This window comes from Aquila chrysaetos, chromosome 17, assembly GCF_900496995.4.
Source record: "Aquila chrysaetos chrysaetos chromosome 17, bAquChr1.4, whole genome shotgun sequence".
NCBI lineage: Eukaryota > Metazoa > Chordata > Aves > Accipitriformes > Accipitridae > Aquila > Aquila chrysaetos.
This window is the reverse complement of record NC_044020.1, coordinates 8,049,828-8,061,999: the sequence shown is the minus strand read 5'-3', so window position 1 is coordinate 8,061,999 and position 12,172 is coordinate 8,049,828. Positions and strand designations below refer to the sequence as shown.

The window sequence follows — 12,172 nt, the reverse complement described above, 5'->3', positions numbered from 1 at the left end:
AGCAACTCTGAGCAGTCGGAGCACTTTCACAGCATCTCTCCCCTGCCGCGACTGACGTCTGCCGAGGCCAAGAGCGACGGCCGCGGGGGTCACGCAGCCAGCCCGGCTGCCGGCCGCGCACAGCGCACCCCCGGCCGCCCCTCGGGTGCCAGCCGAAGGACGGGGCCGCGCACACCCGCGGCAGCGGGAGGGGGCTGTCGCGGACCGGCCGGCACAGCCCTGACTCCGCCAGCCCCGGCGGCGTGTTGACGTGAAAACAGGGGAACAAAGCGGGTAAACATGCCCGTTTCAGCTGGTCTGCCTTCATCTGCAGCTCGGCGTGCCCTTTCTCAAGGACAAACCTCTGCTTGCCCATGTCGGAATAGAATAGAATAGAATAGAATCATTAAGTTTGGAAAAGACCTCTAAGATCATCGAGTCCAACACCACCGTGCCCACTAAACCATGTCCTGAAGTGCCACGTCCACGCGTTTTTTGAACGCCTCCAGGGATGGCGACTCCACCACTTCCCCGGGCAGCCTGTTCCAATGCCTGACAACCCTTTCCCGATGCATCATGGAAATCCTGGCAGCTGGAGGGGAGCAGAGTGTTTTCGGTGGTGGTGGGTGGACAGCAGGGAAGACAAGCAGGTTCACCTCACAGAAACGCTGGGCAGGGCTAAGCCTTCGTGGGCTTTGCCCTGAAGCTTTTTCTTAAAAAAAGGGAGACCAAACCAACCTCACAGTTCTGCATAGCAGCACCCCATTGTATGCAGTTCACCACACAGTTCCTGTGGGAAATCTATTATGCCCCTCCCTGCAGATTTCAGCAGTATGGAGGGAAAAAAAAAAAAGAAAATTTTTCGATACTGTCCATCCTACTAGGATTGCTGCCCCGGACACCTTCCCCCTTGCCTCCCATGAGATAGCTGCACGTTCTGAACAGGCCCCAGACAGCTTCGTTCTCACACGAGCGCCTGAAGCCATGTGTGACCACTGCTGAAGAGCATCAGCAACCTGCTCCCTGCTGAGCCCACCTCTCCCAGTGCCTTCCTGCCCGAATTAATGCCTGAAGCGTTCTCTAACAAGGACATCACGGTAGGACAAAGATAGGAGCAAGCAGAGCCAACAGGCTGGGGAACAGCAGCAATGTGGGGTGCTCGTCAGACCAGTACACCACCACAAGCACTTCAACAGTGTGGCTTTTCCAGTCAGGATTGTAGAAAAAATCTTGCCTTCCACCTGATACCATTTTGCCAGCAAACCTCCTGCTCTGCGGATAGAGCTGCTTTCTGGGAAGGTGCAGCGCCCGGTTTTGCCCATATCGTGGAGGAGGTGGCATAACTACAAGAGAAGAAAAGAAAGCTTTTTCAGCATCACGTTGCCCATGGGTGATGGAGGCAGTGACACAGCTGTGCTCACGGGGCGAGAACGGCAGCAGCTTCTACCCGTGCAGAGGCCCCAGTCTTGAACTGATCCCAACCCGTAACTCAACACAGGAGTTGTTGAGTTTCGAACGGTCCCTTCCTTAAGGAAAGGCCATTGTTACTGTGTAATAGCTGTCGGTAGCCTACGCCAAGCAACTGGTTGCATTCTATTTCTCAGTGGAAACACGCCCACAAGCCTGTGTTAACCCAACGGCTACTGTATCAGCATGACCAAAGACCGGGTGTTTTTAGGCTTCCACACAGCCCTTCCAAAAAAATCATCGCTGCTGGGCAGCTTGGGGGGGGGGGGGGGGGGGGGGGGGGGGGGTGGTGTCAAGCCAACAAACATCCAAAATCAAAGCCCAACAGGGAGACAAATTCTCTACCCTGATACTCCGCTCCTTTCCAATGCTATTAGACCATCTTCGCAGGACCAAAAGCAGACTCAGAAGAAAAAAGCTGCATGGAACCCCGTGGGGAAGGGCTGGCTCCGGAGGCCTTTCCTCTCTCCGGCTGCAGCAGATCCTGGGGAGAAACCTTCAGGCTTGACCTTCATGGCCCTCCAGCTGCCCCGGCACTGGTCCCCACCTCCTGCTGGGGCTGTTTTGGTCAGAGCCCTTCTCTTTCCTCACCCTGTTGTGGCAGGAAAGTTCAAGGCGTCCTGGCAGCAGGCAGCTCCTTTGCTCCACCCTCTGCCCTGCACGCCGGCTCTCTGAGCTTATCGAGGGTTTGCTGGACCAGAGCTGCCGGCGACAGCGATCTGATTGATCTGTGCTGCTCCTCGGGTGGGAGCTGGACCCCTGGCATGAGGCACTTCACCCGCGAGCCCTGGGCAGCCTTCGCTGTGCTCTTCTTCACCATCGTGCTCTGGTATTCCTGCTCTGCAGGTATTTTTTTTTCTCTTATGCTCCAGTTTCTATACCCTGCCTTTTCCCCCACTCCTCTCAATACCTAAGTATATTGCCCAGTGACAGTAATTAGTTCTTTAAAAACAAGGTGGGCTCCCTTGTCTCATCTAAAAAGTCTAAAGAGCTGGAATTGATTAATGCTAATGAGAATTCCTTGATGTGATTGATCACAGCGTCTTTCTGAAGTGGTGTGCATTTGCCAGCTATTTACAGATCCACTGTAAATGTGACTGAGCTGCAGGTTGATCCTCTGAATGGCAAGAAGATAGGGGACCACAGTTACCTGGCCCTCATGTGCTTGCCAAGGCAAGGGGCCATTTGAAATACCATCCAAGAGGCTCACCGTAATCTGGTTTAGCTCTTATTAGGGGCTTTTTGCAGGAAATCTTGCTTTGGTGCCCCCTTAATTGGAGAAGTTGCCTAAAAACAGAATGTAAATGAGACCTGTGAGCTGCTCTTTTCCCATCAGGCTACTGCCTGCATTTGTATATCAGCACAACTTGAGACCTGCCAGATGTTTAAAGATGGGTTTGTGTTGACAGCCTGTCCTTTGGGCTGCAAAGTCTATAAACATGAACCAACGCCCTGTATTCTGCAGCGCTTTCTTCCACAGGTCATACAGAGTTTATAATGATTCTTCCCAGTGCTCCCGTGAGGTACTTATTAACCCAGAAAACAAATTACGGGCTTGGCCAAGGTCATTCAGCAAGTCCTAGCAGAGTCAGAAAGAGGAATGGGGAGTACTCAGGCCCTTCCCTGGAGCAGGCTGCCCAGGGACCTGCTGCGTGTCAGCGGCCGTAAGGAAAGCTCTGGTCTTGCTGATGGTCGGCCAGCTCAAAATGCAAAGCTGGGCAACAGCGGGTGACCCTAAGGGGGACATCTCCTGCAGGACAACCTCAGTTTATTCGCTGTTACTTGGAAAATACCAAACTCAAAGCAAAGTTTTGGTCAAAGGTCTTGTTCTGTGTTGTTTTCCTGAGCTGAAACTAAACCTGAGCCATTATTTTGAAGTCTTCAGTGAAATCAAGCTGGAACTGATTTTCTCTCTCTGTCACACTCCAAATTATCAGTGCAGAGTGATGGTTTGACTGGAAATAGTTCTCTCATAGCTTCTGCGTGGTCTGTGCACCAGCAGCATGTTAAAGCCCCTCCATCTGCATGCAGCAGGAGCCCTTACTCCTGTAGCCTCTCCGGGCTGTTTTTTGTGTATCTCTGCAGGGGACCATTTCAGCATGAGAGACTTCACGTGGCTGAACTTGAACTGTACTGCTCATAGTGGCCCAGGAGGAGTATTTCTTTGACTCCCTTCCTTCTGCAGCAGGGGACAGGCTGCTGTTAATGCACAGGGACCACGACAACCTGCATTTTTCCCATGCAGGCATCCTGCAGCTGTCCTTGCATCTGATCCTGCGACGCTGCGAGGTGCATGCTGAAGCTGAGGGGCAAAAGGGGGTTTTAGGAGGACTAAGGAGGCTTTGACCTGTGACACCATGTACAGATTTGGAGGGCTGGAGATCAGCCACAGAGCTGTGCCAGTGTGCACGTGTGCTCTGATTCTGGGTAGGAAGCAGGATAGAGACAAAGCCTTCGTTGCAGCCCCTGTCCCTCTCCCTCCCTTACTTATTTCTGTATGTTGTATTTTCCAACCTGAGCTGGTTATTGTGCTGGCCTGAACTGGAGCCCAGCCAGGACAGTTTCAGACACCAAAGCTTCCCGCTGAGGCTGTGGTGGATCTGCCGAGGCTCTGCACGGATGGGCTCAGCCCTCAGCTCTGCCAGGCTCCTTCGCACCCTGGAGTTACTGGCATTTTTCTAAGGGCAAAAGAAGGTAGATGTACGGCTTGCTGGCCATAGATCTCCCCGTGCCACTGACCGCTCTCTCCCATTCCAGTCCTTTCCCAAGCTGCAGGGGCAGAACGAGCAAGGACAGTGATTAATTTGAGCTGTGAGCGAATGGCTCACACCAGGGTCATACTCCGGTAGAGGCACAGGGATTCAACTGCTCCTTAGGGCTGGTGCTAGGGCAGGTCTCTCTAGAGTCTGTGTTGACAGTGGTGGGATGAGAAAACATACCTTGATGCAGCAATATTTAGGGGCAGGAACTTACTTTCTCCAAGTTGATTCCATCCTACAGACCTCTGCAAGGCTAATGGCTTTCAGATTTTCATGCTTGATGCCTGGTATTGCTTTTCTAATCCAACTTGCCTTTTCTCCTGTGCTTTCCTTCCGGCAGCAGCTGAAGATGTCTCCAATGTTTCAACAAGCTCCATGCTCACAACTGAGTACGAAGCACCATGTCTTAGTAAGTCTTCATAAATAGTTACTACCATGATAAAGGCAGGTGAGGAGACTACACAGGTGACTGAGAGGCTGTCCTGGAAAAGGACTTATCTGTTGTCAAGACTTCCATTGTAGGTGAAACTCTAGGACGCATTTCTAAGCCTCCTCCATTGGCATGCCCAGTATATCATCTTAGGTACATTCAGATGGACTCATAGCTTTGAACAGACTAATTCATAGCTAATTCAATTTGTGCATCCTAAAGCTCTCCACCAGACTGCCTGCCTGTAGGCCCAGTGTGGATTCCCAAGAAAGCCTCTTTCCCTCACCCTCTCAGGTCTTCCCCAAACAGCCAGTCCCAGGCAACCTGAGATGCCACCAGTCCTCCCAGAGTCATCCTCCATCCCAAATGTCAAACATCCCCACAGTCCTGCACTTCCCGAATTATAGTGCATGTACCAATAGAGGTATGCTACTTCAAAGCATGGCATTGGGAGCAGCCATCCCTCTCCCTTCTCTAGGCACATACAAAACACGTCTCTCTTGTTGGGAAGAGCTGCTTTCTACAGCGCAGGACAATTGTAGAGTGTGCACTGAAGGCCAATGCACAGGAACATGGTCCTGCCGGACACGTGTGAATGAGAGCAGCTGAGCAGCACGAGCACTTGTCTTTTCCCTGGAAATGTGCAAGAGGCTGGCTGCCCTGCACCAAGCTCGGGAGGCACTCACTTTTCACAGCTGACAAGCTTCGTGCACGTCAACACGCAACACACGTAGCTGCAAGGTGGTTTTGGCTGCCTCGGCTCTCCTGAGTGCTGGGGTTTCACGCTTAGCTTCTATTCCAGCCCAAGGGGTTAAGATACCATGGTCCTCCAGGCTCCCTTTGATATTTCCACATTACCAGCCAGGATGCAGACACAGAGCTGGGTATCTTCACCGTGCCCTCATAATGGAAAAAGTTTGGCAGATACCTTTAAACAACAGCACAAATGAAACAACTAACGATGTATTCCTTAACTGACTTTAGGAAATTGGACTGCTTTACACACAAAAAAAAGACGCAAAAGTGCAAGAAAAAATACATGGAATTGTTAAAAATTTTTTCATTTTTAAACACGTAAAACAGGGATTCTCCAACGGTGGTGTGTTTTACAGTTGTTACATGCAAGTCAGTTAATGGCCCAGCAGAGAGCAGCCACTGCTTCTATTGTGGGCAGAATTATTGGGTACCTAAACTATTGGAGATCCTGCCGAAGGTGTCTCTGCTAGAGACCCTCTTACTCTTTCACATAAAGATTTCTCTACCCCAGGTTTATTTTTAATTTTAACTAGCTACTTCTACCGTACTCCACTCCTAAAACTGACTGAGAAAATGCCAAGTAGGTGTTTTAAAAGATTTCCATAATGGTGGGCACAGTGGTAAGAGGAGCAGCTCAGGTGTTTGGCCAGACAGGGATGACCGAGTCTTGAAGACATACAGATGAAACTGAGTATTGCCATCCCCCAGGTTCAGGGCCAGGCTTAGGAGAAAGCTGCCAAGGCAGACGGACACGCCACAGGGCAGACAGGGAAGTCACTTGGTCTCTCACCAGCTCGTTTCATTTCTTCGGCACCAGACGTGAACTTCTGCACGCAAGCGGCCATGTGCTGCCCGACGGGCATGGACGATTACGGATGGATCGCAGCAGCCGTCGGCTGGAGCCTCTGGTTTCTGACTCTCATCCTGCTCTGCGTGGACAAGGTCATGAAACTCCGGCCTGACGAACCCAAGTATTTGGTGGCCTGAAGCAGGGCAAGTCAGCAAACAGCAGCACCCAGGAGCAGCAAGGTGCAAACAGACTGACTAAGCATTTAAAGCACTTCCTAAGAAACTAAAAAGAAAGGGAATGTACCTTCAGCCAAAAAAATGCCAGATCTAAGTGGGGCAGCTGCTGGGGCTTCATCCTCCCCAGCAGGTCAGAGCTGCCAGCCGAGGTGTGGAGCTGGCAAGTCCCTGCAAACCACCACGTATGTCCCACAGTGCACAGAAAACCTTCTCCCGGAGCCCTTTCACGCTTGCCGCGAGTGCGCTGGCAGCAATGAGACGCTGAAGGACCAGTTATCAGTCTACGGCACATTGCCTTAAGACAATCCAGTATATAACCTTTGACTTTGAAACAGAAAGTGGGCAAATAAAGCTGTTTTCTAGAGGATCAACGTTACCAGACCCATTGCTAAGCTATAGGGCAGGTTACATCAGTAAGCAGATGTAACTCATTGATTACACCGAGTCCTTCTCACTCACTGAACTGCAGTGTTTCAAAGTCTATTAACTGATACCAGTGAAAACTCTGTTATGGAAACTTAAGGATTGTTTGGGCTGGTTTGAAATTAAACCTAGTTTTCCCAGCACAGTTTATATGTGAACTGTTTACTAGGAAATGAACGTTGGTTGCATTTATTCAGCTTGCACCTGCCCGTGTAACTAAGCCAAGCTGAACCGAGGCAAGCAGGTTTAAACCAGCATATCCAATTCATGCACAAAACTGCTCCTATTTATGCAAGATGATAATAAACACTCTTATTGATGGAAAGATTCTCACTGACTGGTTTATATTGATAAAGCTTACATTGGCAAAGAATTACCCAACCCAAATTGTTAGAAACATGATTCTAACAAGAAATATTCACACAGGGGTGTTTGCCTCACTGCATTCAAACTGCCGGGTTTGGGGCAGTTGCGCCAGTTTGATTTCTAACCATTATAAAAACAATAAATCAGTGTTAAACCCATCTAGACATACACAGGATTAGCAGACCTGCTAGACACCAACTGAAATGAAACATAAAAAGTTGCTCTTAAACCAAAGAAAGCTCTGCTGGAGATTTGTATCTATTAAACATCATTAAAGCCTCCCTTCAGCTTATCAATGCATAACTTTTCCAGTTAGAAAAGATACAAATCAGTTTAAGACTCTTCAGATGAATTCTGGCAGAACGAGGCACTTCGATCAGGACAACGCTGCGCCTTCCAGAGTGATGGGCAGTTATCCCTTATCAACTATCCACCATCAACAGGAACGGGTACAAGTTAGACACCGAGGAAAAGACATCCTTCCCTATCATTAATATCACTTAACACAAAAAATTCTCCTGGAGCGAAATGCTAAGCAGAGACACTAGCAACAGGGAAGAAAGTTTTGAAAGGGAAGGGCTTAATTCTTCTGTGGCTTTTTTACTGTGTGTGCTTTTGTTGGTTGTTTTTTTTCTTTTCATATGCACTACACTACTAGAAGTAAACGATCACAAAACATTGCTCAATTAAGAAAAAATCTCAACATTTCAACATACAACAATTAAAACAAAAGTCATTTTCACAGGTCAACTAAAAAAATAAACTCACATATGTACTAATTTAGAGAAACAAGGGACTCTACATCTTACTATTGGTGCTCACTGGAAGAATGGTGAGTTGATAGGTAATAACCACTGCAATCACTGACAGACAACAAATCTTATAGCTACATACATCATTTTTTTTCCTGATTTATTAGTTTTAATAGTGGAAAGTGTGCATTGGCCTGAAAGCAACGTCATAGATACTGTGGAAAAAAAACTCCACATATTGCCTTAGTATGTACCTTCTGCAGACCTCTTCCTACAGTTCTTCAGTCTCATGGAGGTTGTTCTCCTGGTCGGGAAGACAGAATTGCCTGCTGGATATGGCACTGGTTTTCATCTTTGAAGGGATATGTTGCATAGCTTTCACATTTCCTTGGCTAAGGCTATGGGTGCATGGATGCAGCCAGTCACAGAAATAAATCTATTAGAAAAATGTAGTCCTGTAATGAATTCCATGAACATACTACTACTCCCAGTGTGTTCAGGATCCCTAAAGAAAGGGGCAGCATCCCAAAAGCTCAAAGGCTACCAATGTATACATCTTATCTGTTCCTATGCAATACAGTAAAAAAAAAAAAAGAAAAAAAAAAGAAAAAAAAAGATTATTTTAAAGAGACTGTCTGAGGCACACACTATGGTTGTACTGATCCGAGGCATGGTGGGCAATCACAAGTAAAATGCAAAGCAATGCACCATGCAAAAGGAATAGAAAAGCCCCAGTGGTATCGTCAGTGTTTCAGGGGCTTGTCAATAGTTACAGAAAGTGCAGAATAAAAAAGTTGCAGCCAAAAGACTTGAAAAATTGATATAAAGACAAAAATTAGTATGCAGAAATGGATTATACGTTCCTGATTTACAAAAGATATAATCTGGTCTGCTGTTACATTTCCTAAAATATTTTTAGCTAGGGAACACATAGTAGCACATCTTGTAGGTTATAACCTCTATCTTAAGACCGATCAAGTCACAGTAGAAGGCTGTGGTCTGTTTTTGATGCACAAATTAAAGGTGACTCTATAGTACAATGCCTTATAAATGTGGTCCACGAGCAATGTCATAGACTGGTGCACTCATTTGTTGTGTATTATTTCATGTTCCTAATAATATCAGTGACATTATAATACCTCTAATAGTAGATCCCCAACTAGTGTAATGCTGCCCAAGTCCTGTTGACTTCAAGGGAGCTACACATACATCCAGCACATGCCTTGTTTTGTTGTTTGGGTGGTTTTTTTTTTTTTTCATTGTAATTCAGGAAGCCTGTCATTTTTGTTCCCACAGGAAACCTTGGAAGCAAAACATACCTCCTGATTTATCAGCGTGCATAAATCATTCCACCTGTATTAAACCTTGGTGCCCCTTCAGACTGCTATATACAATGTCATGCTGTAGCACTGAGCTGGTTTGGGCTCTGGTACATCTCAAAGCATGTAAAATATGAGATAATAGCTCATATCACCTATTAAGCTGCAAACTACCCTCTCAGAACGATGATGGAATGTTAACGCTCCAGTCATTTCTAGTACATTGTCCAGTTAAATTTTAGGTACTTGGACCAAAAAGTTCCTCGCTGGAGTGAGATGGAGAAGAGATCTATTCCAACTCCTATGATTTAGTACAAAGAAAAGCAAAAAAATGGTTGAAACCTGGATGGCTGAATAAAAACAAGTGTGACTGAAAAACAGGAGTTTGAACCATAACATTGGTGATCAAGCCAGAACAGTTCTTCATATTTTCTGGACAATGTTTCTGAATTTCAGGCATGAAGCTATGTAGTGCCTGGAAAGGAAAGAGACACACATAGCACGGGGGAAAGCTGCTGGTCTACAAGTCTCTCGGATAGACAAACAGAGCAGTAGGGACACGTAACCGATCAGCGCTTCTAATACCAAAAGAGAAAAACATTAGCAGCAGCACAGCATTCCAGGGTAACTACTTTAATTTGCCTGGAGATAATATCAATCACATCTGACTAGTGATTTCTTAAATTCTTAATTCAAGATCAAATGGATTGGTACTTGATGCATGACTCTTCATCTTTTTAGATACCATTGCTCTGGTAATGACTCACATTACTCACTGTCTCCATCCTTGGGGTTTTAGTGAATGAGCTACATATTAAGCAATTGCACTTTACAATGATTACACTTTGCAAAATCACTAGAGGGATGAAAACTGGCAAGCATCAGAGCTTCCTACTCACATGAAGCGCACAGAGAAAAGACAGAGGTTAAATTCATAAGAAAAGGTGCTCCGTACTGGGACTTTGTAGGAATTTTGATAAAGCCATTACAAAAACTAGGATTTCAGGAAATTATTGTAATTAATTACAGCCAAAGAATGAAATATAGGCATTCTTGGGAAGCGACCACCCTCTCTCATCCTTACACTCCAGATCCCGCTTATTTTATGGTATCAGTGTCTGTTGTGGAATTATAAACCTCACTGCAGGTTTCTGTCCTGGAATCAAACATGCACTTTTCAAAGAGCTTACTTCCAACTCCTATTTCATAATAACCTTCTGGAAGTAAACACAGGGTAAACAATGCAGTATTGTCTCCCACGTTTGCAACAGCTTGGAAAAAAGCACAGCTCAGAGACACGCAGACTTTTCCTGTCCAATTTGACGGTATGAAATCTAGAGGCACGTTCAGTTAGCCAGTTTGCTCACATATCAGAAATAATGGTTTATGGGCCCCTATGTCTTGCTGACATAAAACTCCCCCACAACTGACTTCTCCCCCCCAAAAGAAAGCCTCTCTGCAGTCACAGGGGAAGCGTCCAGTCTCGGTGACCAGCAAAGCTCTGCTCCCAACCTCACACGCTGCTTGTCTTGATGCTCTTCGCTCTCAGAGCTGAAGAACTACACTAATTGTAAAAGTCTACATTTTTTCCCTCTGCCACTACGTGTGGTAAAGTCACGTCTTCTATCCGTAAACCTGCCAGACACACATTTTGGAGACAGCGTGAACTAAACACCATTCACGTTGTGTCAGTCCCAAATCTCTCCATTCCTCTGTCTCTCCAAAGGTCCACACCACAATTTGGTTTGCCACTTGAAGGAACCAAAAGATCCTGGGGCAATTTATAACCTAATTTAGATGAAGATGCCACAGGCCGTACAGACCTTTCCCGTGCTGTTGCAACAGCAAGGTGGGATCAAAGGCCCCTCTAGTCCAGTTCTGTCTCCCAGCAGCAGGTATTTGGGGAAGACGATAAAACCCACGCTGCACACAGCAATCCTCCCTCCCCCTCCCCTCTGCCCAGCTCGCAGGTGAAATCCAGCACCCTTCTGATACAGAACTGAGCTCTCCTGCAGTAGCTCTTCCCCCTGGCATTTTGAAATTAATCCTTTGAGGACTGTAGTTTCATGCAGTAATACCTTTCTATGACTTTTTCAACTTTTCCCTTGTGATTACTATCACTCCAGTCTCCCCCCACCCTTCTCTCTCCTATTGATCTCATTTTCCATAAACTTCACGTATTCACTACTGAGTTCGTGCACCAACTTAAACACAGTGTGTCACCCTTCAACTATTTCATATGAGTGGCTTTATTTTTTAAGACAAGCATACAGAAGACATTTCTCTAATCCCTGCATCCTAGTTAAACTTTCTGCTGCCTCTGTGCTCTTTGGTGGCCATGTCTTCCAAGCTATTCACCTGTTTCAGCTTTACCTTTATTATTCGCTATTTAAGCAATACACTAGACTTCTTCTCTTCATTCCCTGCCCACAGCTGTGCCCAATGTTGGCTGCAACAACCTAAAAGACCTGCCTTGTCTTTTCCTTCTCTTCCCTTTCCAGTGGGGAACTAGAAATCAAACTAACCCCCAACTGATGATATTTCTGTAAGCTCTACCTCTTTTCTGATGACTTCTCTTCACTAAGTTCTTTTTATTAATACCCTATCAGTGGCTTTTCCAGTCCCTTTGATTTATCTAATCATAAAGACAAAACAAGTGATACCAACATACAGAGCTGCAGTTGGCGAGTCACTGGGAGAACCAGAACCACCTTTCCAAGCTTGTAGTTTTCCAGATCACATGATTAAACATGCAGGCAAATTAATTTTTCAGTGTGACTTTCTGGAGGAAAATTTACCATACTTCAGGTCCTCTACAGCTCTGTCTGCTTTGTCTAAATGGGGGAAGGGAAGGGAGATACCTGCAAAGCAATCTCTGCTAGACTGTTTTCTTTT

The 12,172-nt window shown here is 46.5% G+C and overlaps 1 protein-coding gene across 5 annotated transcripts; it reads left to right on the top strand.

Moving 5' to 3' along the window:
* Positions 1-1,926: 1,926 nt before the first annotated feature.
* On the top strand, positions 1,927-7,165 carry TMEM213 (transmembrane protein 213). Of its 5 annotated transcripts, none has more exons than XM_030041489.2 (3): positions 1,927-2,292; positions 4,549-4,614; positions 6,185-7,165. In XM_030041489.2, exons 1-3 carry the CDS (start codon positions 2,211-2,213, stop codon positions 6,376-6,378), a joined length of 342 nt encoding a protein of 113 aa, XP_029897349.1. In that variant the 5' UTR covers positions 1,927-2,210; the 3' UTR covers positions 6,379-7,165. The 5 variants fall into 5 exon arrangements, with proteins under 5 accessions (XP_029897349.1, XP_029897352.1, XP_029897348.1 ...); XM_030041492.2 differs by having other exon boundaries at positions 1,955-2,292; positions 6,209-7,165; XM_030041488.2 differs by having other exon boundaries at positions 1,975-2,292; positions 4,546-4,614.
* Positions 7,166-12,172: the final 5,007 nt, after the last annotated feature.